The sequence below is a fragment of the Jaculus jaculus genome, chromosome 19 (assembly GCF_020740685.1).
Source record: "Jaculus jaculus isolate mJacJac1 chromosome 19, mJacJac1.mat.Y.cur, whole genome shotgun sequence".
Taxonomy (NCBI): domain Eukaryota; kingdom Metazoa; phylum Chordata; class Mammalia; order Rodentia; family Dipodidae; genus Jaculus; species Jaculus jaculus.
This window is the reverse complement of record NC_059120.1, coordinates 20,674,416-20,700,506: the sequence shown is the minus strand read 5'-3', so window position 1 is coordinate 20,700,506 and position 26,091 is coordinate 20,674,416. Positions and strand designations below refer to the sequence as shown.

Sequence of the window (26,091 nt, the reverse complement as noted above, 5' to 3'; positions counted from 1 at the left end):
ATGGGTGTGCCAGAGCCTCCAGCCACTGCAAACAAACTCCAGATGCATGCGCCCCCTTGTGCATCTGGCTAACATGGGTCCTGGGGAATTGACCCTCAAACCAGGGTCCTTAGACTTCACAGGCAAGTGCTTAACCACTAAGCCATCTCTCCAGCCCACTTTTGCCATTCTTAAACAAGTTATATTTTGTGTTTGTTTTAATACCCTATCTTACATAAATACTCTATGCTGGTGTTGATTGAGTGTATATTGTTCAGTTGAATTTTAGAATTTGACTATATTTTGCTCCACCCAGCCTACTAGAATGCTTGCATAGCAGGCAACCCCAACACCTAGGGTCACTTCTGCTATTACTCTGGAAGTTCACATAAAAGCCACACCTTGCACCTTCAGCTCCTACACTGAAGATATATAACATCAAATTCACACATCTAAGAATACTGCAGATAACTAGAAAACCAAACATCAAATTAATCCAAGCTGCAAAAATCTCTACATTATTATACAAGAAACAACAAAAAAATATCAAAGCTGGGTGTGGTGGTGCATGCCTTTAATCCCAGCACTTGGGAGGCAGAGGTAGGAGGATCGCCATGAGTTCGAGGCCACCCTGACATTACATAGTTAATTTCAGGTCAGCCTGGGCTCTAGTGAGACCCTACCTTGAAAAACAAAACAAACAAACAAAAAAACTCAAGACAATACCACTCCACAAAAAATTATTAATCCATCAGAAATGATCTCCAGTGATTCAGATGAAATGCCTGAAAAAGATTTCAAAAGTATGCTGGGCATGGTGGTGCACACTTTGAATCACAGCACTTGGGAGGCAGAGGAAGGAGCAATGCTATGAGTTAGAGACCACTAAATGATATTACACATATGAATATGCCTGCTCCAAAGTCTCAAACATCTATTTATTTATTCATAAGTATCATGACTGTAATATAAATCTAACCAAGATTAAATCTATTTGGTGGTTATAACTGCTAACAGAACACTATTAATAAGATTATTAGTAAACAGATAATTAAAATGATAAATTCTATTATAACATTTGTTTTGAAATATAAACCTGATCTAATACAATTGTTACGTCAGGGAATAAATTTTAGCATAACTACATTTTGTTTGCTTAAGCACAGCTTCATAAGTAAATATTTCAATGTCAACAAAGAAAACTTACCTGGCTAAACTAAACATACACAAAACTCAAGCACATATACAAGGTATCTCAGTACCTTGCGTATGTGCTATGAGCCACACCATTCATATCTAGTGTTACCAATTTCTACCTAATTTCAGGTAACCAACTATGGAAGACAGTTTTCTATAAATATCTTTGCTTGCACAGCTGGCTTTTCTGAACAGAGCATCTATAGTGTATTGCTATAGAAAGATTTAGACTTGCCTCAGCAGAAGAGAATTCCTTATACCCAAGTAGTGAAAAGATCGTCCCATTTATTCCTAAGAGGTTTATTACTTTTCAAAATTAGAACTAGTATCTCCCTTAAACTCTCTTTACAGAGATGACCAGCAGCCTACAAAGCACATAATTTTGGTGTTTATTTCCTGTGTTGCAATCCCACTGCACAGGCGGGGTAACAACAGGCCTCACCACATCACCTCATGGAGCTTGACAGCAGACAACTGGCATCAAGGAACCCCATGAATAACCCCATCTATTCTCTGATTCAGGAACCTTAGATTTTCTGGCATAATATTTGCCTACCTAATTAATATCTTTTTCCCACCAATTCTTAATAACTTTCCAACTACAATCATTCTGACATCTGCTTCCGCAAATACTTTCATTTTCAAAATATAATACCTCAGTAACATATTTATAGATTTCTTTTTAATATAATTATGTATTTCTTAATCATTCAACATATATAAAATCATTTTTATTAGGTATCAAGCTTTTAGGGAGGTTTTATGATCAAGTATAATAGCAATTTGTGTGTTTTATAATACTTTTCTAAGAAATGTACATGCTGGGCTGGAGAGATGGCTTAGTGGTTAAGGCATTGCCTGTGAAGCCTAAGGACCCATGTTCAACTCTCTAGATCCCACATAAGCCAGATGCACATGACACAAGCATTCAAGGTTGTACATTCACACTAGGTGGCACACGTGTCTGGAGTTCAACTGCAGGGGTCGGAAGCCCTGGCAATCCCAATTCTCTCTTGATCTCTCTCTTTCACTCCCACACTCTCTGATTAAAAAACAAAACAAAACAAGAAATGTACATGCTGTGTTAGAATTAGTTCTATGCCTGTTAAAATGCCTTTCTTGGTGTAGATCAGAATAAGCACAGAGTCAGTCATACTAATCCCAGCTCTGTTCTTGGAGAAAGAAAATTAACCACAGTAGTGTTTTCTGTATACTCATCACACAAACAAATAACAAAAAACTGGTAGATCCATTCTTAAAATATGCTTTTCTATAATAGCATCAGAATATAATTATTTTCATTGCTATAAAATTTTATAACCCAAACAAGATATCTCACCATTGGAAATTAAATTATCATATCCAGTGCCATCTTCTGGAGTTTCATGCTTTTCAGAGCAATTAGGTGAATTTTTACTTTCTTTTAAATTGAGGTCATGTTTTTTTTGTGGTATTACATCCAATACCATTTTCTTAAGCATTTCCTCTTCATGGTTTTTTATGCTTCTGTTTGATGAATATACAATCCTAAAAGACAAAATATAAAATCTTAATTAAGATAAAGATATTGTTTTGAGACTGGGTTTCATATAGTCCAGGTGACTTTGAACTTGCTGTATAGAAAAGGATACCCTTGAACTTCTGTCCTCATACTACCTCTGTATCTCAAGTGCACTTCAAGGTATGTGCCATCATATCTGGTTTTTGTGTTGCTGGGACGGGATATGGTTTTTTTTAAAAAAAAAAAAAAACATTTTATTTTTATTTATTTACTTATTTGACAGCAAGAAAGTGAGAGAAAGGGCCTCCAGTCACTGCAAACGAACTTCCTTGTGCATCTGGCTAACATGGGTCCTGGAGAATTGAACCCGGGTCCTTTGGCTTTGTAGGCAAACACCTTAACTGCTAAGTCATCCCCCCAGCTCTGGACATGGGTTTTATATATGCTAGCTGAGTATTAGCTAAGCTACATCCTCATCCTCAAAATAAAGCAATTCTTTAAAAAGAAAAAGAAAAGGCTAGTTACTAAATAAATGCTTTGCTTTCCTACACTACACATACATGTATGTATGTATGTATGTATGTATGTATGTGTGATACATATAAAACATTGATATCTAGTTTATATGTCCTTAAAGCATAATTTAAAGACTTTTTTAGTTTCAACTAATTGCAAAAAAAGGTTGCTCTAAAACAGTAGAAAGTTTGAAAAGTAGTTTATAAATTTTTTGATGTTAGAAACATCCTCAAAATAATAGCAAATTGAATCTATCGACATATAACAGCAATTATACACCATGACCAATGAGGATTTATCTCAGGAATTCAGGAGTGGTTAGATGTAAGAAAATCAATGTTACATACCAGGTAACAGAATAAAGAAAAAAAAAACACGTATTAGATTTGACACCAGCACTGAAGCATCTTTCAGGTTGATAGTAATGAATTTAAGGTTAGTCTTGTTCACATGGTTGTGTGTACATGTGCGTGTGTGTCCACATCCAGCTATCTGTGAGGAGCAGTCTCTCAGTCACTGAGTCCTCAGATACCAGAGTATCAGGAATACATAGCTAGAGCAGGACATAGTGGCACATGCCTATAATACCAGGTGCTTGAGCATCTGAGGCAGAAGGCTCACTTCAGCCCAGGAGGTCCTAGTCAGCTATGCAACACAATGAGACCTGGTTTCAAAAAATTAATAAAATAAAATATATAGCTGGAGCATGTAGCTCAGTGGTACAGTGTATATTCAGCATGCACAAAGCCCTGGGAGTAAGCCCAAGTCTCTCAACCGCACCCCTGACTGCTCTACGCTCTACCCAAAATGAAGAGATGCAGTTGCTTCAACAAGGAAGTCATATATTCCACTCATTTACAGCCCTAGTATTATAAGGGATGTAGCAGAGATAAAAGGTAGCACCGAAAAAATTACTCTGTGCTATTTTTTAATATTTTATTTATTTATTTGAGAGAGAGAGGCAGAAGGAAAGAAAGAGAGGGGAAAAAAGAAAGAAAAAGTGAGTATGGATTATTGCAAACAAACTCCAGACAAATTGCACCACTTTGTGCATCTGGCTTTATATGGGAACTGGGACATTGAACCTAGGCCATGAGACTTTGTAAACAAGTGCCTTTGACCACTGAGCCATCTCTCCAATGCTTCTCTGTGCTGTTTTATATGCTAACTTGACTAACATTTTATTCTAGCACTTCCCAGTTACTGATGTTAAACTAAAAATTCCAAGGCCCTTTTTTTTCTTTCTTTTTCATATATATATACATACTTAAACATCACTAAAAATGTTAAGTCTTCTTAGGAACTCAGAAATTTTGATGGACTTCAGTTTAATTTTAATCATGAGGTCACAAAGCGAGCACTACTTTCAACTGACACTTAAGCCTTGGTGGAAGTTACTGCATATAAAACATGCACATTTTATACTCTAACCCAAGTGTATACCAAAGGACTTGCTGCAGAATAAGCAGCAACAAAAAAGAATATTTTAAATCTTACAGATTGTTTAAAGAGAAAGGGTGTAAATTGAAGACTTTTAAATTACAATTTCAATGGCTAGGGCACAAGCTTGAGGGCCTGAGGCCAGAGACCAGCACCCATGCTGGGTGTCAGTATGGTGGTGTTGCAGTCAGGTTTGCATTGCTGGTAGAAATCACCCAACCAAGAGCAGCTTGTGGGAAAAATGGTTTATTTTGGCTTACAGGTTCAAGGGGAAGCTCCACGATGGCAGGGAAAACGATGGCATGAGCAGAGGGTGGACATCCACCCCTGGCCCAGGCAAGGTGGACAATAGCAACAGGAGAATGTACCAAACACTGGCATGAGGAAACTGGCTCTAACACCTAGAGGCCCGCCCCCAACAATACACAACCTACAGGAGGCTTTAATTTCCAATTGTTATCAGCTGGGAACCTAGCATTCAGCACTCCACCACAGGTGGTAAATGTCTGCAATCTCATCACTCTGGAGACAGGTAAGTGGATACTTAGGGCCAGCTGCCTAGCTAAACTACTGAATCATTAGGTTCTGGATTCAATAAGAGATTCTTTCTTCTTCTTTTTTTTTAAGTAAGGTGTTGCTGTAGCCTAGGCTGAGCTGGAATTCACTATGTAATCTCTGGCTGGCCTTGAACTCACAGTAATCCTCCTATCTTTGCCTCCCAAATTCTGGGATTAAAGGCATGCAACAACATGCCTAGAAAGACATCCTTTCTTTTTAAAAAAAGGTGTTTTTTTTGTTTGTTTGTTTATTTACTTATTTGAGAGTGACAGAGAGAGAGAAAGAGGCAGAGAGACCAAGAGACAGACAGCGAGTCAGTGAATGGGTGTGCCAGGGCTTCCAGCCATTGCAAAGAAACTCCAGACGTGTGCGCCCCCTTGTACATCTGGCCAACGTGGGTACTGGGGAATCGAGCCTTGAACAGGGGTCCATAGGCTTCACAGGCAAGCGCTTAACCGCTAAGCCATCTCTCCAGCTCAAGAGATCCTTTCTTAATAATTAAGGTGGACAGTGATTGGGGAAGACACCTGATATTAACCACTAGTTTCTACCTGCACACCTGTGCACACACATATGAACATACATGCATGAACACCACACAATTATAATAGTAAACAAATGACAATTTCATAGTGCAAAAATCCATTATGTCCTAATTTTTATTTGAAAAATTGTATATCAGCATATCCCTTTATAATGGTCTCCTTAGGTTTTATTTTAATATAGACAAATTTCAACACTATCTGCTAAAAAATAGGGGCAGCCTATCACAAGCACTTTGTAAGTGCAAGACACTAGAAAGATATCATTTGTGATGTGCACATCAATCAGACAATCTTCTTTCAAGGAGCTTACATAACCACAGAATACCATGACTAACCTGATGCATAAATAGAGTGATTAAATGCTTAAAATATGCACTGTCAAGTGGTATGAAGTCGAAAACCTGTTATTCCAACTTCCTGGTTCATAACGAGAAAACTGAAGCTGAAAGAATTAGGAAACAGGAAAATGCACACACAGAAGAAGGCAGATGCCAAATCCAGGGCTTCTATCACTATCTCATACTATCACTAATTCAGTATTTTCTTCCTGATCACTTTTTTCCTTTAATTTTTTTTTTCAGGTGGGAAGAAAGTGATTAGTGCATGTTCACAGACAAACAGTAGACTGAGCTTTTCTACAAAGCCTCCAACTCCACTCACTCTAGTACTTACTAGAGGAAAAAGATATATATTTTAAAACTGATATTTGGTCTATGTTGGAATATAAAAATTATCTAAATTACACTTAAAATATCTATTTAAATTATGGTATTATGATACTGTTCCAGTAGAGAAAGCCAAGGTAGGCAATTTTTCAATTATGCTTATAGAAGCTTCATATTAGAAACTCAAATAATGAAAATAACCAGGTCACTCTCTCAACTGCTAGGCATAAAACAGAGAACAAGAAGGCAAATACCTAACTCTGCTTGCATTATCCAAAACCAATTTTCTATGCTAAAGTCAACATGCTTCTGAAAACAGGCAAAAAGTATGTTAAAAGTAATGAAAATACTGTTATCTAAGAAGCACCCAGAATCTAATACATAAAAACACAAAAATCCAACTTAGATTTTTTTTTAAAACATAAATTTTATTTATTTATTTGAGACAGGGGGGGAGAGAGAGAGGGACAGATAGAGAATTGGCATGCCAGGGCCCCCAGCTGCTGCAAACAAACTCCAGACACATGTGCCACCTTGTCCATCTAGTTTACGTGGGTCCTGCAGAATTGGACCTAGGTCCTTTGGCTTTGCAGGCAAGCGCCTTCACCTCTAAGCCATCCCTCCAGCCCTTAGATTTCCTATAAAAGTCAATATTGATCATTGGCATAGGCCTAACAACAGAAAAACACATCAATGGAATAGACTTGACATAAGAGAAACAAACTCACATTTATGAGTGCATTAATCAGCTCAGACGGCCATGACAAAATACCCCAGGCTGGGTGGGGTCAATGAGAAAGATCTTGAAAGCTATGAAGTCCAAAATCCGGTGCCAACACAGTTGGTTCTGGTGCAGGCCTTCTTCCTGGCTTCCAGATGTTGCCTTTCAGTGGGCTCTCACATGGTGGGGGTGGGAGACAGCACAACCTCCCTGGTGTTTCCTCTTGTTCTTTGGCAGTATATAGTGTGGCATGGGGTATGGTGTATGTATGTGTGGTGTTTCTTCTTATAAAGAGACTCTGAACTTTATTAATATTCTACCCTCATGAACTCAGCCAAACCTAATCACTTCCTGAAGGGCCCATCTCAACTACCATCACACCAGGAGTTAGAGCATTAACATATTATAGGTGGTGAGGAATGATTCAGTTCATAGTAATGATCAAAAGGTTTCTTACAAGGATGTCCAGGTAATATAATAGTACAGTTTATTTAAAAAAATAATGCTAGGAGAATTTTGTATATCCAGATACAAAAGAATTAATAAAGTTTGAGCTCTTCCCAACAGCACACACAAAGATTGACTCAAAATAAATCACAGACTGAAATCTAATAGCCAAGAGGTTAAAGCCACAAAATTCTTTGGAGAAAATATAGGCACAAACCTTTGTGACCCTGGACTAATAATGATTTCTTAGCTATACCAAAACACAAGAGACGAAAGAATTTAAATAAACTGGGCTACATCAAAATGTTAAAATGCTGTCACGAATAGTACCACCAAGAAAGTGAAAAGACAACCCAAAGGGTAGGACAGTAGATCAGCACATTATGTATGACCCTAGAGTTCCAGAATATGTAGCTTAATAATATAAAGATAATTTCATGTAAATATAGGCAAAAGCTACAGATAAATAATTCTCAAAAGAAGATATCAATGTGGTAAATAAGCCATTCATTATCCTAAAAACATAAGGGAAAAATGTTAGGTTGGGACAGGCTCCTAACATGAAGTCACCATGGTCAGCAGACTGGTGATGGAGGTATAGGATAGTGGACTGTCCACATTCTTCAAGAATCCACCTGGTCACTATCTCCTTGCTTAATAATGGCCCAGGTCACAGTTTTCTGCCCCCTATCTCATGAGTCTGAGTTGCCTGGTCACTGTTCTGGTGCTATTCCCTAGCTATTGTAAGTGGTTTATGTAATGATCTCCCCTAAAGGCACTTCTCTATTCAACTTAACAAATGAGGGTATTTTTCCTTCCTTGCCTTCCCCCAACTGAAAAAGCCCCATAAAGCCCACTACCAGAAAACTCAGGTTGGCTGTGCTCCTCTCTTGTGGGTCAGGCCTGGCAGCTTGTGCTTTTCTTGACTACAAGCTTTCATCTTTGCCTCAGAGTGGTTTGCGTGGTCTTGTTCACTCCCAAACCTTACAAAAATCAAATGAGATAGCAGCTCACATCCAATAGGATAGCAATAATTAATAAGATAGGAGAGGGCTGGAGGGATGGCTTAGTGGTGAAGGCACTTTCCTGCAAAGCCAAAGGACCCAGGTTCAATTCCTCAGGACCCATGTAAAACAGATGCACAAGGTGACAAGGTGGTGCATGTGTCTGGAGTTCGGCTGCAGTAGCTGGAGGCCCTGGCACACCCATTCTCTCTTTTTCTGTCAAATAAATAAAAATTAAATTTTTTCAGTTAAAAAAAAAGATAGCAGAATGAGATGGGGAGGTAATATGATGGAGAATGGAATTTCAAAGGGGAAAGTTTTATGGGGGAGGGAGGGAATTACCATGGGATTTTTTTTTATAATCATGGAAAATGCTAATAAAAATTAAAAAAATAAAAGGGTAAAAAGATAGCAGATAGCAAAAGTTCCATACTGCTAGCAGTAGGAATGTCACATGGTACAATCAGTTTGGAAGACTCCGGCAGTTCTTCCAAAGGTGAAATAGAGTTGCCATATGGCCCAGCCAGTTTACTCACTCCTAGGTATTTACTCAAGAGAAATGAAGACAGATACACACACACACACACACACACACACACACACACACACACTGCACAAGGGCTGGAAAGATGGCTTAGCAGTTAAGGTACGTGCCTGAAAAGTCTAAGGACCCATGTTTGACTTCTCAGATCCCATGTAAACCAGACACACAAGATGACACATGCACAAGGTCGCACACGTGCACAAGGTGGCACACACACATCTGGAGTTCGATTATGGTGGCCGAAGGCCCTGGCATGCCGATTCTTTTTCTCTCTCTCTTTCGTTTTCATTCTCTCACATATATATATTTAGAAGAAAAAAAAAATGCCAGTCTGTTGGGCTTGCCTCAAAAAAAAAAAAAAAAGGTGAACAAATATTCATTGCAACATTAGCTATAATAACCAAAAAGTAGAAGAATTAAAGTGGCTATCAACTGATAAATAAATAAAGTGTGGGACTATAACAATTGTGCATTACCCAACAATAAAATAAAATTAAGAGGGGAATTAAGCTGGTTTTCCCATTATTTAACTAAGTTTAACCTACCCAAATCAATTGAAAAATTCAATTGAATATACATTTTCAAAAATTTTGACTGCATACAGGCTTCCACAGTCTCAATGTATACATCCCCCAAGTTAACGTCCAGTGTGATTTTATTAAAAGGGGGGACATGGGCTGAGGACATGGCTAAGTGGATAAAGTGCTTATCCTGCAAGTGTGAGGGGTGGGCCAGCACCACACATAACTGCTCTGCAGGTGTGGTGGCCCACCTGTAGCTTCAGTGCTTGAGAAGTGGAGACACACAGAAATTAAATAAAATTTAAAATGCTGGGGTATTAAGAAGGTTGGTTAGGTCATGAAGGCTCAACTCGCAAATGGACTTAGTGCTCTTTAAGAATAAGCTTGAGAAAGCTTGTTTATAACTTCTACACATAAGGTGCCATTTGAGGACCTACCCTACACCAGACACCAGATCTGCTAGCACTTTTATCTTGGATCTCTAATCCTCCAAAACTGTACTAACTTTTTGTTGTTTCTAAATTACTAAGCTTATTTTACTATTACAAACCAATAGACTATGGCATAAGCCATGAAAATGGAATTGATTATGAGGTTGTGGGGTTTTAAAATACGTAACTGCTCCATAGTTTTGAAACCAACAGAATAGAACTTAGTCTATAGCAATGGTTCTCGACAGGGAGCAATTTACCACTGCAGCCCCTTCTCCTTCTTCCCTGTGGAAACTTGGCCATGTCTGAAAATATTTTGGGTGTTACAAATAAACATCCTGAAAGACTCAGCACTACCCTATAAAAAATACTATCCGGGCTGGAGAGATGGCTTAGCGGTTAAGCGCTTGCCTGTGAAGCCTAAGGACCCCGGTTCGAGGCTCGGTTCCCCAGGTCCCATGTTAGCCAGATGCACAAGGGGGCGCACGCGTCTGGAGTTCGTTTGCAGAGGCTGGAAGCCCTGGCGTGCCCTTTCTCTCTCTCTCCCTCTATCTGTCTTTCTCTCTGTGTCTGTTGCTCTCAAATAAATAAATAAAAAATATTAAAATAAAAAAAAAATACTATCCAAGTCAAAATGTCAATAGGGCCACTTTTGAGATGCTTTGGGATCCAGTAATTCAATGAAATTACTAGATAATACTGAGGCTATAGCTCAATGCTAAAGCACTTGCCTAACATGTGTAGAGCTCTGGGTTTGGTATTCAGAAAAGAAAGAGAGAAAAAAGATAAAAAGAGAGGAAAGAGAGGGAGGTAGACAGGCTGGCTATGGAGCATATATCTTCATTTCTCTGTTTTTTGTTTTTTTTTTTATTTTTTTAAATTTTTATTTATTTATTTGAGAGCTATAGACAGAGAGAGAAAGAGGGAGACAGAGAGAAAGAATGGGCACACCAGGGCTTCCAGCTACTGCAAATGAATTCCAGACATGTGTGCCCCCTTGTGCATCTGGCTAACGTGGGTCCTGTGGAATTGAGCCTCGACCCGGGGTCCTTAGGCTTCATAGGCAAGCGCTTAACCACTAAGCCATCTCTCCAGCCCGATTTCTCCATTCTTTAAGATATAATCTCCATTCTTTAAGATATAATCTCCAGGGCTGGAGGGATAACAGTTAAGGCACTTGCCTGCAAAGCCAAAGGGCCCAGGTTTGATTTCCCAGGACCCACATTAGCCAGATACACAAGGGGGCGCAAGCATCTGGAGTTCATTTGCAATGGCTGGAGGCCCTGGTGTGCCCATTCATTCTCTCTCTTTCTCTCTCCCTCTCTCTGTATAAATAAATAAATATAAAATATAAATATAAAATATAAATATAAAATATTAAAATATAAATATAAAATATTAAAAAAAGATATATAATAATATAATAATATAAAATATAAAATAAATAAATATAAAATATAAATATAAAATATAAATATAAAATATTAAAAAAAAAGATATAGTCTCCATATGGAATCCAGGTTGCTCTTGAATTTGTGATCTTCCTGCCTCAGCCTTCTGAGTGTTAGGATCATAGGGGCACACTACCACACTCAGCTGTGGATCAGTCTAATGTTAGCTTTACTGACATTAAACCCTCTACTATTAATAGTGGACTCTTATTAATTACTAAAAGTATAAGTAATTTAAATGAATGGATTTTCTTAGGTTATAAAACAGACAAAAACACATTTTTTAAAAACAATTATTTATTAGATTTAAATGTAAGAGGAAAAAGATAAAGCACTTACTGTAAAAATGTTCTAAATTCTGAAGCTTCAACATTTTCCACAGGAATAGGCTCATAATTGGTTAAATTATTTGATGTCTGTCCAATAATATGATAATAAAAGTCAGGGATTCTTGCTAAAAGGACCGCTCTGTGTACTTTGAACAAAGAACAATCTATAGAGAAAGCAACATCTGTATGGATTTCTTCCCGGAACAGCCTGTAAGGAAGAAAAAACAATTAAAGTTTAATTAGTAATGGTAAAAATATATTTAATGCTTGTCTTTATAAAATAGATTTAAAAACAAAACAAACCTATAAATACAGGGGCAACAAAATAAAAGTTAATAAAAAAAGGGTTGAGTTTAACCCCCAAAATAATACCTAGCTGGGCATGATGGCACACACCTTTAATCCCAGCACTGGGAAGGCAGAGCTAGGAGGATCACCATGAATTCAAGGCCACCCTGAGACCCTACCTCAAAAAACCAAAAATAAATAAATAAATAAATAAAAATAATGCTTACTATTGGCTTAGAATTAATTTCCTAAAAATTGAGAGAGAACAAAGATAATTTGCCTTTTTTATTTTATTAAATCATATTCTAAAAAATTAATAATTTCTTTTAATAATATATTTTCTGCTACATATGTTGATTTTTAAAATATACCTTCTTTAGATTTGTTCTAAGTATAAGTATAGCAGGAAATTAATATGGCTTCTGGCTATTAAATGATCAATTTTAAAAGCATTCTTAGTAAAATAGAACAAAAAATGTAAACAGTCAACACTGTACAAACCAGATACCTAACAATAGACTATTCAGATTACAAACTGGTACACTTTGTTCTGTTAATTACCAAGGCTGATATGCAGGATTGGTTGTCAAGAATGTGACATTTAAACCCTTTCCCATCCCCACCAAACAGATTAATCAGTTTTAATCCATTATTCAAAATGAGACTCAGGGGGTAAACCCTTCATGTCCCTTTGGTAGTGCAGACACAGTTGTGGCAAAGTCCACTGATCTCACATATGCATACAGTGATGGAAAAAGAAATCAACATTATAAAAGAAATTTTCACAATATGATCTTTTTGTCTCCTACACTAGCTATTTTATCTTTGCTCCCTAAAAACTAAAAAATACTTTGTATTACTATGGTGATGTCATCACTATGGCAATACCATCTGCAGCATCAAGGTAAGAATTCTCAGAGGACTTCTGTATCCCAGGATATAATTGGCAATCATACCAGTGTACCACGAGATACTAGTGCTGGGTAAAGACATCCGTTACAGTGAGAGCTGGGAAACCTTCCATGACACTCATATTCCCCTAAGACCCAGTTAATGGTTCCCTCCTCTAATCCCACCACACTCTGTACATGCTCCTATTACAGCACTCCTCACCGCATTATTAGCTCTGCGCATCGCTCCCTACCAGACAAGGAACTCCCCAAGCACAGAAACTCTGTATCTTCACTACATAGCACAGTTCACTGTCTGCTTCTTGAATGATCTCAAGTTACCCCCAAAATAAATGCTTCAGAGCACAAAAATTTAAAGCCTTGAAGATGATGAGCAGACAGAACTTACTTGGTTAATAATTTCAATAAATTTTTTCCATAGGTAATTTTAAGGTTATACAAAAGTGTGCTGTTCCCTCAAATATTAATTGAAAACATATACATACTTTATTTTTTTTTTATTTGAGAGAGAGAGAGAGAAAAGGGGGGGGGAATAACAGAATGGGTGCACCAGGGCATCCAGGTGCTGCAAACTCCAGATGCATGCACCACCTTCTGCATGTGGCTTACATGGGTCCTGGGGAATTGAACCTGGGTCCTTTGGCTTTGTTATCAAGCACCTTAGCCACTAAACCATCTCTCCAGCCCACACATACTTTTTTTTTTAATTATTGGGCTGGAAAGATGGCTCAGCAGTTAAAAGTGCTTGCTTGCAAAGCCTGATGAGCCATTTTTGATTTCCTACTACCCAAGTAAAGCCAGATAAACAAAGTAGTGCATGTGTCTGGAGTTTGTTGGCAGGAAGCCCTGGTATACCCATACTCTTTCTCTCTGTCACAAACAAAATATTTTTAAAAATAAATAAATAAAATAAAAGGCAATTATTGGGGCTGGAGAGATGGCTCAGTGGTTAAATGTGCTTGCTTGCAAAATCTGACTGCCCAGGTTCAATTGCCCAGTCCCCACATAAAGCTGAAAAAGTGACACATGTCTGGAGGTCATTTGTAGCGGCAAGAGGTCCTGGTGTACTCATACTCTCCCTCTCTTTGCAAATAAATAAATAAGTTAAAAATAAATACTAACAACTGATTATTAGTTTTTTAGATATTAGATATTTATTATTATTGGATTTTATGTGGTTGAACAGGTTTTTTTAAGTTTTTAATTTATCTGCAAATGGGGGGGCAAGAGAGAGAGAGAATGGGCACACCAGGTCCTCTTACCATTATAAATGAATTACAGATGCATGTGCTACACCATACATCTAGCTTTGTGTGGGTACTGGGGAATTGAACCAGGCAAGGAGACGTTGCAAGCAAACATCTTTAACCACTTAGCCATCTTTCCAAGTCCTGAACAGTTTTGTCTTTTTTTTTAAAGCTAATATGTTACCATTGTGTTAGAGCCCTCATGAACTTACCAACCTTCTTAACTTCCTCCCTTGAATCTAGCCAGAACTGATAGATTTAGTTAATACAGCTAGCCAGCTAACCCTGGGGATCTGTCTCTGCCTCCAGGGCACTGCCACATCCACTGGGTATTTACATGGGTGCTGGAGATCTGAACTCAGGTCCTCATGCTTAGCAAGTGCCCTCCAGACTGAGCTACCTCCCCAATCCAGAGAGAATAGTTTGATTTGGTAACTTGGTGCTGATGATGCCACTAACTTTGAATCTGTATCTGCCAGTCAAACTCTCAACTCCAGACATATTTCAATTGTCTACTGGATAAGACCTTACCAAATATTTATTATATACCTCCCTTTTAAATGTCCTGGGCTTGACAGCCATCTTCAATTCCCTTTCCCCACTCCCCCACATGTATTCAGTCAACAACTTGATTAACTGTTCCACTTCCACTGGCAGTATGCATGCCTCAACTACTGTAAAATCTTCTAGCTCTTTTCTCAACTTCAAGATCTAGATGCTAACCCTACTTTTAAAACATTACTAGCTCTCCCCACCTTCTGAATATTCCAAATGCTTGGGTGCAGAAGGCCACTATTACCTAGTCTTAGTGAATCCATTCACTTTCTTTTTTTTTTTTTTTTTTTTTTTTTTTGGTTTTTCGAGGTACGGTCTCACTCTGGTCCAGGCGAATCCATTCACTTTCATGTGCTACCACTTTGCTCAACAGACTGACAATTGTCTCCTGAATAAAGTGGCCAAATTCACCTATTATTTATACAGGGTCCTAGTTCTCACTGTAGGTCCCTGGCCCTAATCTCATCTGAATTGGACAGAAGATGAACCAAGGTTAGCCACTGGGCAATGTGGTAGCTAAGCAAGAGATTTGTACAGGGATGTTTAGCGATGAACAGGGACCGAGTGATGTGATGGCACTCTAAGAGTATCTCAAAGCAACTCAATGGTACAGTCAGAGAAAGAAAGGGGTGAGGACACAGACATGAAGGGACAAAGTTGCTGAAGACCTGTTTGCACAGCTACGCAGAGAAGGTAAACTGGGCGTGGTGGTGCACGCCTTTAATCCCAGCAGCTGGGAGGCAGAGGTAGGAGGACTGCTATGAATTCCAGGTCAGCCTGGGCTAGAGTGAGACTACCTCAAAAAAAAGGAAGAAAAAAACATGATAGACAGACAGATAGAAAAACAAAAACAAAGAAAGGAAAGAAGAGAAGGCAGACAGACGGCTTGGGCTCAAACTCTGGCTATATAACCTGGGGTAAATCACTAAGATGTCACTGGGGCCAGGTGGCCAAGGGTCTGATCTGACTATGTCATAACCACTTTAATGTTTATCCAGTGCTTCTCTAATCTCAGTCTGTTAGATGGGGATGATATCAAGGCTTAAATCAAGGGATCTGGGGTAAAAGTAAATACAACATTACATGTAAGTATAGCATCTAGTAAGTAATACAATGGAAGCTTATATTTGCCTTAGAAAAACAAAGAAGCTGTCTAGCCACATAAAACCCAGGGTGGCAGCACACACTGAATGCCTGTGACCCAGCACTATCCAGGGTGGCAGCACACATTGAATGCCTGTGACCCATCACTATATAGTTTGAGGCCAGCCTGGGATGCAGCAGACCCTGTTTTAAAAAATAAAACAAAACAAAAACAAACCTGTCCTGAATAGCCCATTAATCAATGAGGCTGAGATGTTCTTATACAAGTATTATATCCTAAGTATTTCCAGTTCTACATCAGATCTTGGTGGTGGTTGGTTGCTGGAGACAGTTTCTCTATATAGCCCAAACTGGTTTTGAGATTACATGCATGATCCACCACATCAACAACTCAGATCCTGCTTTTTTGTTGTTATTGCTGTTGTTTGCTTGTGTATATGCGTGGGGTATATGTGCATGTATAGTGTATGCACGACATGGATGGGTGGATGGATATGGGTGCACATGTGCATGTATGTACATGCATATGGAGGCCAGAAGTCAATGTTGGCTGTCTTCCTCAATTGCTCCTCCACCTTATTTCTTTGAGATAGGGTACCACACTGGACCTGGAGGTCACTGATTCAACCAGCTGAGTGGCCAGCAAGTCCTGGGATCCTCCTGTTTCCAGCTCCCCAGTGCTGGGATCTAAACTCAGGTCCTCATGTTAGCATGGTCAGCACTAAGCCACCTCCCCAGCCCTTGGGGCTGGCTTCTTTTTTTTAATGTATTTATTTATTTGCATGTATGTATTGTGTGGGGAGGAGGGATGTCTCTTACCACTGCAAACAAATGCCAGATGCATGCATGACTTTTTGTGTGGTGGCTGGAGAATTCAAACGCTGGCTAGAAGGCTTTACAGATAAGTGTTTTTAGGGCTGGAGAGATGGCTTAGCAGTTGAGGCACTTGCCTGCGAAGCGTAAGGACCCATGTTCGACTGTCCACACTCCACATTAGTCAGACACACAAAGGTGAGGCAAGCACAAGGTTGCATAGGCTCACTAGGCAGTGCAAGTGTCTGGAGTTCAATTGCAGTGCCTGAGGCCCTAGCATGCCAATACTCTCTCTCTCTCTGGAAAAAAAAAAAAAAAAAAAAAGGTGTTTTTAACCAATAAGCCAGCTACCTAGCCCCCAGAAGATCTGGCTTTTTTAACTACTGAAACTGTTCACTGTTTATCCTCAATTCTCTACATTTATCATAACTACAGGTAACCTAGAATCTAACACAATTTGTCTGTACCAAAATAAAATGCTTTCAAATTTCTGTGTCTGTGTAGGTCTTGCTTAGATATACTCCCACTCTACCTTCCCAGGCTTTAAAATTTTTATTTATTTATTTACTTAAGAGAGAGAAAAGAGGGAGACAGAGAGAGAATGTGCATGCCAGGGCCTCCAGCTGCTGCTGCAAGAAAACTCCAGATGCATGCACCACCTTGTGTATCTGGCTTATGTGGGTCCTGGGGAATCAAACCTGGGTCCTTTGACTTTGCAGGCAAGTACCTTAACCACTAAGTCATCTTTCCAGCCCCCTTCCCAGTCTTGAATCAGTTCTTAAACTCCAAGAACTCACTCAAATGTCACCATATTGTCTTCCTCGACTCACTCTGATCACATTTTTTGTTTGGCTATTTAATTATTTGACTATTTATATTTATTTGGTGTTTGGGTCAGCATATGAAGTTTTTTTGTTTGTCAAAAACAATGTACAAGGAGCTGGAGAGATTGTTCAATGGTTAAAGGCAGTTGCTAGCAAAGCCCAACAGCCCAGATTTGATTCCCCACGTAACCACATAAAGCCAAAAGCAAAAAGTGGCATATGAATCTGGAATTTGTTTGCAGTAATAGGAGGCCCTGGTGTATTCACTCTTATTCTCTCTTCCTCTCTCTCTGCTTGCAAATAAATAGAAATATTTGTTTGAAAAGAATGTAAGAGCCTGGGCTGGAGAAATGGCTCAGCAGTTAAAGGTACTGATGCACAAAGTGGTGCATGCCTCTGCAGTTCACTTACAGTGGCAAGAGGCCCTGGTGTGCTCATGCTCTCTCACAGACACTCTCTGCTTTCAAAAAAATATTTAAAAAAAAAAAAGATTGTAAGGGTCAGACTGAGGGGATAGCTCAATGGTTAAAGGTACTTGCCTGCAAAGCCTGCTGCTGGGTTCAATTTCTGAATACCCACATAGAGCCTGATGAAAAAAGTAGTGCATGCATCTGGAGTACGTTTCAGTGGCAAGAGACCCTCATGCACCCATTCTCTCTTGCTCTCAAATAAATGAATAAAATAAATAGATTTTTAAAAAGAATGTAGGAGCCATAGGGTGGGAAGGCACTGTACTCCCAACATGAACTGACTGGTATACTCATGACACCATAGGGACTACCCATATCCTTACAAGACCAGCACAGTTCTGAGCCCACAAGCATTTTAACATAGAGGACTGAGGAAAAAAGGAATGAGAAGGCTGGAGAGATGGCTTAGTGGTTAGGGTACTTGCCTGTGAAGCCTGAGGATCCAGGTTCGATTCTCCAGGACCCACATGAGTCCTGGGTTTTTGAACCTGGGTCGTTTGGCTTTGTAGGCAAACGCTTAACCGCTAACCTATCTCTCCAGCCCAAATGAAAACATTTTAAAGAAACAGAACTTTGGTCTTATTTTTTGCATCTTTAAAAAAATATTTATTTTTATTTGCACGTGTGTTGGGAGGCAGGACTTCTTGCTTCTGTAAATGAACAGCAGAGGTTCATGCTACGTTTTACATCTGGCTGATGTGGGCAGTGTGAGAATTCTGCTCGCAAGCAAGTGCCTTTAACCTCTGAGCCAGCTTCCCATCTTTGACAGGAGTCACCTACTGGAGGAGACAAAGCAGGATCCCTTCTTCATTTTGGTAAGATTCCACTTATAGCTACAGGAGCATTATGAGTAGGTGAGTTTAAAATGAATACTAGTTATTATTAGTAACTCGATTTCTAGTTTAGAGGTCCTCAAAAATGTGATCATAGCCAACAGCTTCAGCATCTCTGGAGCCTTGTTAACAAGGTAAAATCTTGGGCCTCATCTCAGTCCCTGCTAGGGCCGGGTAAAATCTGCATTTTAACAAGCTTCCCCAGGTGAATCTGCACTGCAGTGAAGTTCACTGTTTTGCAGAAATGGAAATCACCTAAGTAGTTTCTGTCGGCTTCATTTAAACCGAGGTGGCTATTCACCAGGTTTACAACGGTTAAGTAAACTTCAGGACAACCTTTCACTTGCTTGGAGCTGTTGGGAGTGTTTATGAGGGGAGCGGGTAAGGCAGGTTCCAATCAGTATTTCTATAAGCATTTTTTGGTAAGCTCAAACAAAGAGATTCCAGTCATTTGTTCTATCTTTCCCCCTTCCAAATAAATACTCCCTCTCTTAATTTTATTGTTGTCTTTTATGTAAAAGAAAGCGGTGTGCGTCTCAGGACCTGGATGGACCCCGACCTTGGCGCTTTTGTCTTTCCAACACGTGAGAAGATTGTGGGCATCAACTGGTGGTGCACAGTCACGTCAGCGCGTCAGACAATGTTAGTTTTTGTTTTCCTTCTGACTCGGGAACGTGGTGTGTGAAAGGCTCGAGACGGGGTCCTTAGGTGGAGCAAGGCCGGTGGTTCCGAGGGGGGTGACCCGCGAACGCGGGGAGCCGTGTGGGGAGGGGTGTATGGGGAGACCGAGGAGGGCAGAGGTGGGCGCCGCAGGACCGGAAGCCGCCGGAGTTCCCGCCGCCTCCTACCTGAGCAGGTCGTGGCTGAGCTGCTCCGACACCGCCGCCTTCAGCCGGCGCCGCTCACCGGGGCCCTTGCTCTGCAACCCCTCACTGCGAGCTCCCGCCGAGCCCAGCGGAGCCACCGAGGCCGCGCTGCCCCCCTCACAGCGGGCCATAGCCCCACCACCGAGCCCCAGAGCGACCCGCAGGCCCGAGCGTCTCAGGAGCCGCTTCTGGAAGAAAGGGGGGCGTTCCCAACTGAACGCGGGCGCCGCGGCCAAACCCGCCCCCGGGCGGAAAGGTTGACGCCCCCTTAGCGGTTGCCCCCGGTCCGCGTTTGCAGCCGGACCGCCCTCCGCAGGGCTGGGAATCGCCGGGGCGGACCACGCCGTCACGTGACCGGGCCAGTGTGCGCAGGCGCAGTCCGCTCTGTTTGTCCTCCGCCCTGCAGCGTCTGCTCCAGTCGCCCTGGGCCAGGCCCGCGGGCCAGAAAGAGAAGCCTCTCTTCCTCCTTCTGCGAGTGGTTGGTGTTAACTATCCGTTTACCAGACGTCTTACTGAGCGCTGAGTTGAAGTCAATGCAATCAGCCTTTCTATGGTGTCTTCCTGGTGTGCCTGGGTTCTTTTTCTCCCTGAAAGACTGAGTCACAAAGGCCTTTGCAGAAGGGGGAGTCAGTTACCTGCTGCTCAGCCATGAAGGATAAATAAATGCTTTGGTTAAACAGAAAACTTGAGGGTAGGATAGGTACGGCTGGGGAGATGGCTCAGTGGTTAAAGGCATTTGCTTGCAAAGCCTGTTGGCCCTAGGTTCGATTCCCCAGTACCTACGTAAAACCAGCTGCAAAAGTGGCACGTGTGTCTGGGGTTTGGTGGCGTGACAGGAGGCCCTGGTGTACCATATATCCTCAGTCTCTCTCCCTCTTGCTGTCATAAATAAATAAAATACCTAAAAGAAAAATTGAGGAAAGAAGAACGAATTTGTAAGCTCTGCCAGATTTCAGAACAATTATGATCCAAGTAGTGACTCAGAAACCTGCAGGTGTATTTAAGATAAGAACAGTCAAATTATATGACAGGAAACCTTAATAAAATTTATCGCCAGGAATTTAGGAGTAAGATGGGAGGGGTAAGGCTTCCACTGAGCAGGGAAGTGGCTAGAAGAGCTACTGTATTCTGAATATTTTGGCTCCAAGAAAGTCGTGGGAGGAAATAAACCTTTAAAAGTCATTTGATAATTTCTATTTGAATAAGTGAATGAAGCTCAATAGTTCACTGACAACTTTGGCATAAAGAATAATAATTTCTTGGAAAAATATGTGCACTTTGTAACATAAGATTGTCCAAGAGGTAGTCATTTTGCCAAATATTCAGAAACCTAACACGTAAGTGCTTTTTTTTTCTTTTATTTATTTATTTATTTATTTGAGAGTGACAGACACAGAGAGAAAGACAGATAGAGGGAGAGAGAGAGAATGGGCGCGCCAGGGCTTCCAGCCTCTGCAAACGAACTCCAGACGCGTGCGCCCCCTTGTGCATCTGGCTAACGTGGGACCTGGGGAACCGAGCCTCGAACCGGGGTCCTCAGCTTCACAGGCAAGCGCTCAACCGCTAAGCCATCTCTCCAGCCCACGTAAGTGCTTTTTGTGTGATGAGTGCTTGCTGCGTGAAGAACGTTGCTCTGTGTTATTAAACTCTATATTCCCATCATTCATCTTGAGCCTATGTGTTCTCATCACTGTGAGCAATACCTGAGAAAATTAACATAAAGGAAGAAAGATTTAATTTGGCTCATGGTTTCAGATGTCTTAGTGTATCTTGGCATCGTAGAGCAGAGCAACTCACATTGTGGCAGCCAAGAAGGACAGAGAGAAAGGGAGGGAGGGAGAGAGGCAGGAGAGGAGGAAGAGGGGAGAGGAAATACATCGGCTGGCTTCCTTCCCCTTCCTTGGTTTATTCCGGTCAAAGAGAACAAAAAGTTCCCTCAAAGGCTGAGAAACGGGGAGCTTTAAGTACCTCGAAAACTCTTCCATTCCAATCTTCCCTCCTTTCGAGGCAGCCGCGATGGCTGCGTATTCATCCAGGTGCCTGTGCATGTTATCCCAATCTAATTTCCATTTCCGACTGGTTTTTGTAAATTCCACCAAACCAGCTTCCATGGGCAGCTGAAGGCCCCCCCCCCCCCCGCCCCTCGCGGAGATCATCAGCTGTATCCCCAAAGCGTTTGCCATGTTGACGCGCACTGCACTGGCAGAAAGCAGGGATTTTTTACTTTTCTTCGTAGCTCAGGACATAAACAGGCATGAACTCCGCCTCCACCCTGGTGAAGGCCTGACTCAGGGTCAGAACGCAGGCCTGGAAGCCCGTGAACCCCTGCCAGGTCCAAGTCACCGCGTCCAGGGTGTTGGGTACCTGAGCAGGACAGGTTGCACAGGGACACCTGGACAGAAGGGCCCCTAGTTTAAAAGTGACTAGGCAGAAGCGATTGGTACACACCCCTTCCGGGAAGATCAGAATCTGTGGCCATTTGTTTCTGGATGTCACGCGGTTCAGTATTTCTTCCCAGGGTAGTCCTCCTGGAATTGGGGTCCTCTCGGGTCACAAGCACCGGCTGGGTGGACTGGAGGAATTTCCCGGCGAATGTGATGCATAGATTTTGGCAGGCCGAGAGACAGAGGGGAGCCCAGCCACTGCGCAGGCGATGGCATCAAAGAACGTGGAATGTGGCGCTTTTGTCTTGGGTCATGCCTGAACACTTTGGAAGAAGCATGGAATTCACCATCAGGGCCCAACTCTTCTCCACCTAACAGGAACACAAAGTTATTGACAGTGGCAAGACAGTCCGGCTGAAGAGTTACTTGGGGACACTCCAGTTCCCACCAGACTCTTGGTTTCTCTAACAGAAGGATTTTACTATTAACCATGCTATGTCCAATCATTCCTCGGAATACTGTAGTTTGGGGTTTGGCAGAACGAATATGGCTTGATTTCATGTCCAACAAGGGCTGCTGGTGAACATTTTGAAAGTAATTCAGTGCTTGGTCAACTTCATAGCGCAGCTGTCGGGAGTATGTATAAAATTCTGATGTTTTAACCTTCTCAAAGACACTGGATGGAGTCATCAAACAAAACCTGATGTTCCGAATGGTGGTATCGGTATGTCTCCAGCGTCTTCTATCATGCCGCAGCCAAGACTGAACAGCCTCGTACAGCTCTATCTCTGGGAACCTACTCAGATGATCATTATCCAAATAAGACATGAGCTTTTCAAAGCTCAGATAGGACAGGAAGTCAGGCCTGGACATGAGTGGCACAAAGTTGTCTAGCAGAAAGGCGTCACAACTTCTCCCTGACTCCCTCGATGTTTACACCAAAATCACCTAAAAGCCTCATAATTTCTGCACAATTTTCTAAGCAGATTTTCGCTAACAGAAAAGAGCAGCAGAACTTCACCACTTCTATGAGTTGAACATACATGGCAGCCTGAAGAATTTCATGGACAGCATTCATACTCAGTTCTATAGTTCCATAATACATAAACTGAAGAACGTGGCTGAAACCAGTAGCTGTTAGACCTTTCAAGTGAATTTTGTCCTGATCTGTTCCCTCATGTCTGCTGTAAACATAATTCTGAAGTAATCACTCTGGGTGGCCAAAAGTGCTTTATGGGCCTGGAACTGATGATCTTCAATAACCAGAGTGACATCGAGAAGCAATCCCTCCTCATACAGTGCTCTGAACCCAGCAGAGACACTGGTGTCATGGATGGAGGAACAAAATCCTTCCACGTCCCCTGCCATGAGTCACCTCGGGGGTCCTGTCCAGCCTCTAGTGGACTGCCATCTGCATGAGGAAGAAGCGGCCGGGGGTCCTAACAGTGAGTAGTCGGGCGCCTGGATGGACCTCAGCACACTCTTCGAATGTCTACAGGGAGCCGCTCCTGACCGGGCAGAGTCGGGGCCAGGAGCCAGGGGCTGCTCTCGGCCTCACCCCCCCAGTGGGCAGGAAGCCGCCAGGGGCCGCCCAGGGAGGCGGGACATGCCAGCAGGGGACCCGGAAGCCAGCCTTCCCCCTGGTGGAACACCAGTGCTGCCATCTTTCAGCCGGCTCTCATCACTTCCGGCTGAATGTGGGGCTTTTTAACCCAGTCTGCAAACCTATGTCTTTTGTTTGGGGCATTGAGGCCATTGATATTAAGAGATATTAAAGGTGTATATTTATTTTTGCCATTTTTTTTTTTTTTAGTTCTTCCAGTTTTACCTTTGCTCTCTTTGTTAACTAGTAGTTGAGTATTGTTTTTTTTCCAGGTTCCTTGTATGTGTGCTTTTCTTTCTCTTAAGCATGGAGGATTCTTTCAAGTATTTTCTATAGAGCTGGTTTTTGTCTTCAAATACTCCTTTAGCCCACTTTTGTCATGGAATGTCCTTATTTCTCTGTCTATTTGAATGGCTAGTTTTGCAGGATAAAGTAACCTTGGTTGATAATTGTTACCTTTCAGAACTTGGAATATATCACTCCAAGCCCTTCTGGCTTTTAAAGTTTGTGTTGAGTAATCTGCTGTAATCCTGATAGGCTTTAGGTAACTTGATTTTTCTAACTGCTTTCAATATTTTTTCTTTGGTTTGTGTGTTTGGTAGTTTGATTATAACATGGTGAGGAGAGGTTCTTTCCAGGATTTGTCTGGCTGGTGTTCTAAAGGCTTCTTGTATCTGCATTGGCACCTCTTTCCCAATTTGGGGGAAGTTTTCTTCTATGATTTTGTTCAAGAAGCCTACTATGCCTTTGGAGTGAAATCTTCTCCTTCTACTATGCCCTGAATTATTCTGTTTGATTTTTTCATAGTGTCCTGAATATCTTGAAATTCCCATTCATACTTTTCTATTAGTATGTCTTTCTCTTTGTTGGACTGTATTAGATCTGTCACCTGGTCTTCTGGCTTAGACATTCTGTCCTCCCCTTCATCCATTCTACTGGTGAGATTTCCATTTTTTCATTTTTTATTTTATTTTTATTTATTTATTTGTGAGCAACAGAGAGAGAAAGAGGCAGATAGAGAGTGAGAATGAGCATACCAGGGCCTCCAGCCACTGCAAACAACTCCAGACGCATGTGCCCCCTTGTGCATCTGGCTAACGTGGGTCCTGGAGAATCGAGTCTCGAACTGGGTTTCTTAGGCTTCACAGGCAAGCGCTTAACAACTAAGCCATCTCTCCAGCCCTACTGGTGAGATTTTCTACAGAGTTTTTTATTTCATTAACTGTGTTCTTTATTGCTAGTAATTCTAACTGGTTTTTCTTTATTATTTCTATTTCCTTATTTATGTTTAGTATTGACCTCTTTATTTCATTAAATTGGCATCCAGTGTCTTCTTTGATTCCTTTGATTTCTTCTTTGACTTCTTTGAACATATTTACAGTCATTATTTTGAAATCTTTCTCAGGCATTTCCTCTAATTCGTTCTCACTGGAGGTCATGTCCGATGCATTAATGCTTTTTGGTGGATTTATATTGTCTTGATTTTTGGTGTTTCTTATGTTATAATGTATATATTTTTGCATCCTGGATTATTTAATGATTGGATTTTCTAGTTAACTGGGTATTATTAGTTGTATCAATCAATCTGATGCTATATATCTTCAGGGTAGGAGCTTAAGGTGCTAGGTGTGGCTCTCAAGACTCTCAGAGTATCTATAAAAGTGACCCTAGGTGTTGGGTTTGCCTACTATGAGAGTATTCAAGTAGGCTGAGTGGAACAAAATACAGATAGTTTCTAAAATTTAACTAAACAATTTACACTTTCAATGAAAAACAGTATTTATCCAAGAGTAGGTATTATGACAACTAGATCCTCTGTCTGTCCTCTGTCTGCCCCACCCACTCCCTTAATCACAAGAGGGTTAAGATTTCTCGTCTGTTGAGGGTTCCAAGTCAGCTTGTGACTAAGTGAGACCCTTCCCTAATGTATAACAGAAGAGGAAACAAAGCCACTATAAATCAAGAAGCAACAAATAACAAGCCCAAAATATAGCTTATTTAAGTATGGCAAATCTGACCATCCATCAGATTTAACACATAAATTATCCTGATATGGAAGGTTCAACTAGCACTTCTGGCTCAGGCCTACTATATACCAGGTTTATTAGGCGGGTACTGACCTGGTGTAATCCCAACTACCTTTTGGGGTGATTTTGGTCTCTGCTCCTACTTGAATCCTGCTGTGGGTTCAAGTAGGCATGGCTGGGTCCCTGGACCGCTGCTCTGTTCGCTGGAGCTGGGCACTGGCGGTGGGGGAGGGGAGATTGCCAATGCTGCTCTAGTTCTCTCACTGTTCCATGTGCTCTTCTACCTTGTGATTTGCTCCTCCATTGTTCACTGCCGT

At 41.2% G+C, this 26,091-nt stretch overlaps 1 protein-coding gene and 2 pseudogenes across 3 annotated transcripts in view; all 3 read right to left on the bottom strand.

Annotated features, from left to right (window-relative positions):
- The window catches only part of Btbd8 (BTB domain containing 8), a 94,687-nt gene extending 74,619 nt beyond the window's left edge, over positions 1 to 20,068 (bottom strand). For 2 of the 3 annotated variants that reach the window (XM_004653679.2, XM_045138236.1), the window contains exons 1-3: positions 19,743 to 20,068; positions 11,860 to 12,057; positions 2,516 to 2,703 (exon numbers count right to left, since the gene is read on the bottom strand). In XM_004653679.2, the coding sequence (XP_004653736.2) occupies positions 2,516 to 2,703; positions 11,860 to 12,057; positions 19,743 to 19,891 (535 nt within the window). In that variant the 5' untranslated portion in view covers positions 19,892 to 20,068. The other variant, XM_045138237.1, reaches the window with a different exon arrangement.
- Positions 20,069 to 20,106: 38 nt separating this feature from the next.
- On the bottom strand, positions 20,107 to 22,239 carry LOC123456070 (annotated as a pseudogene).
- A 22-nt stretch (positions 22,240 to 22,261) lies between these two features.
- Positions 22,262 to 23,546, bottom strand: LOC101612737 (annotated as a pseudogene).
- Between the last annotated feature and the right edge of the window lie 2,545 nt (positions 23,547 to 26,091).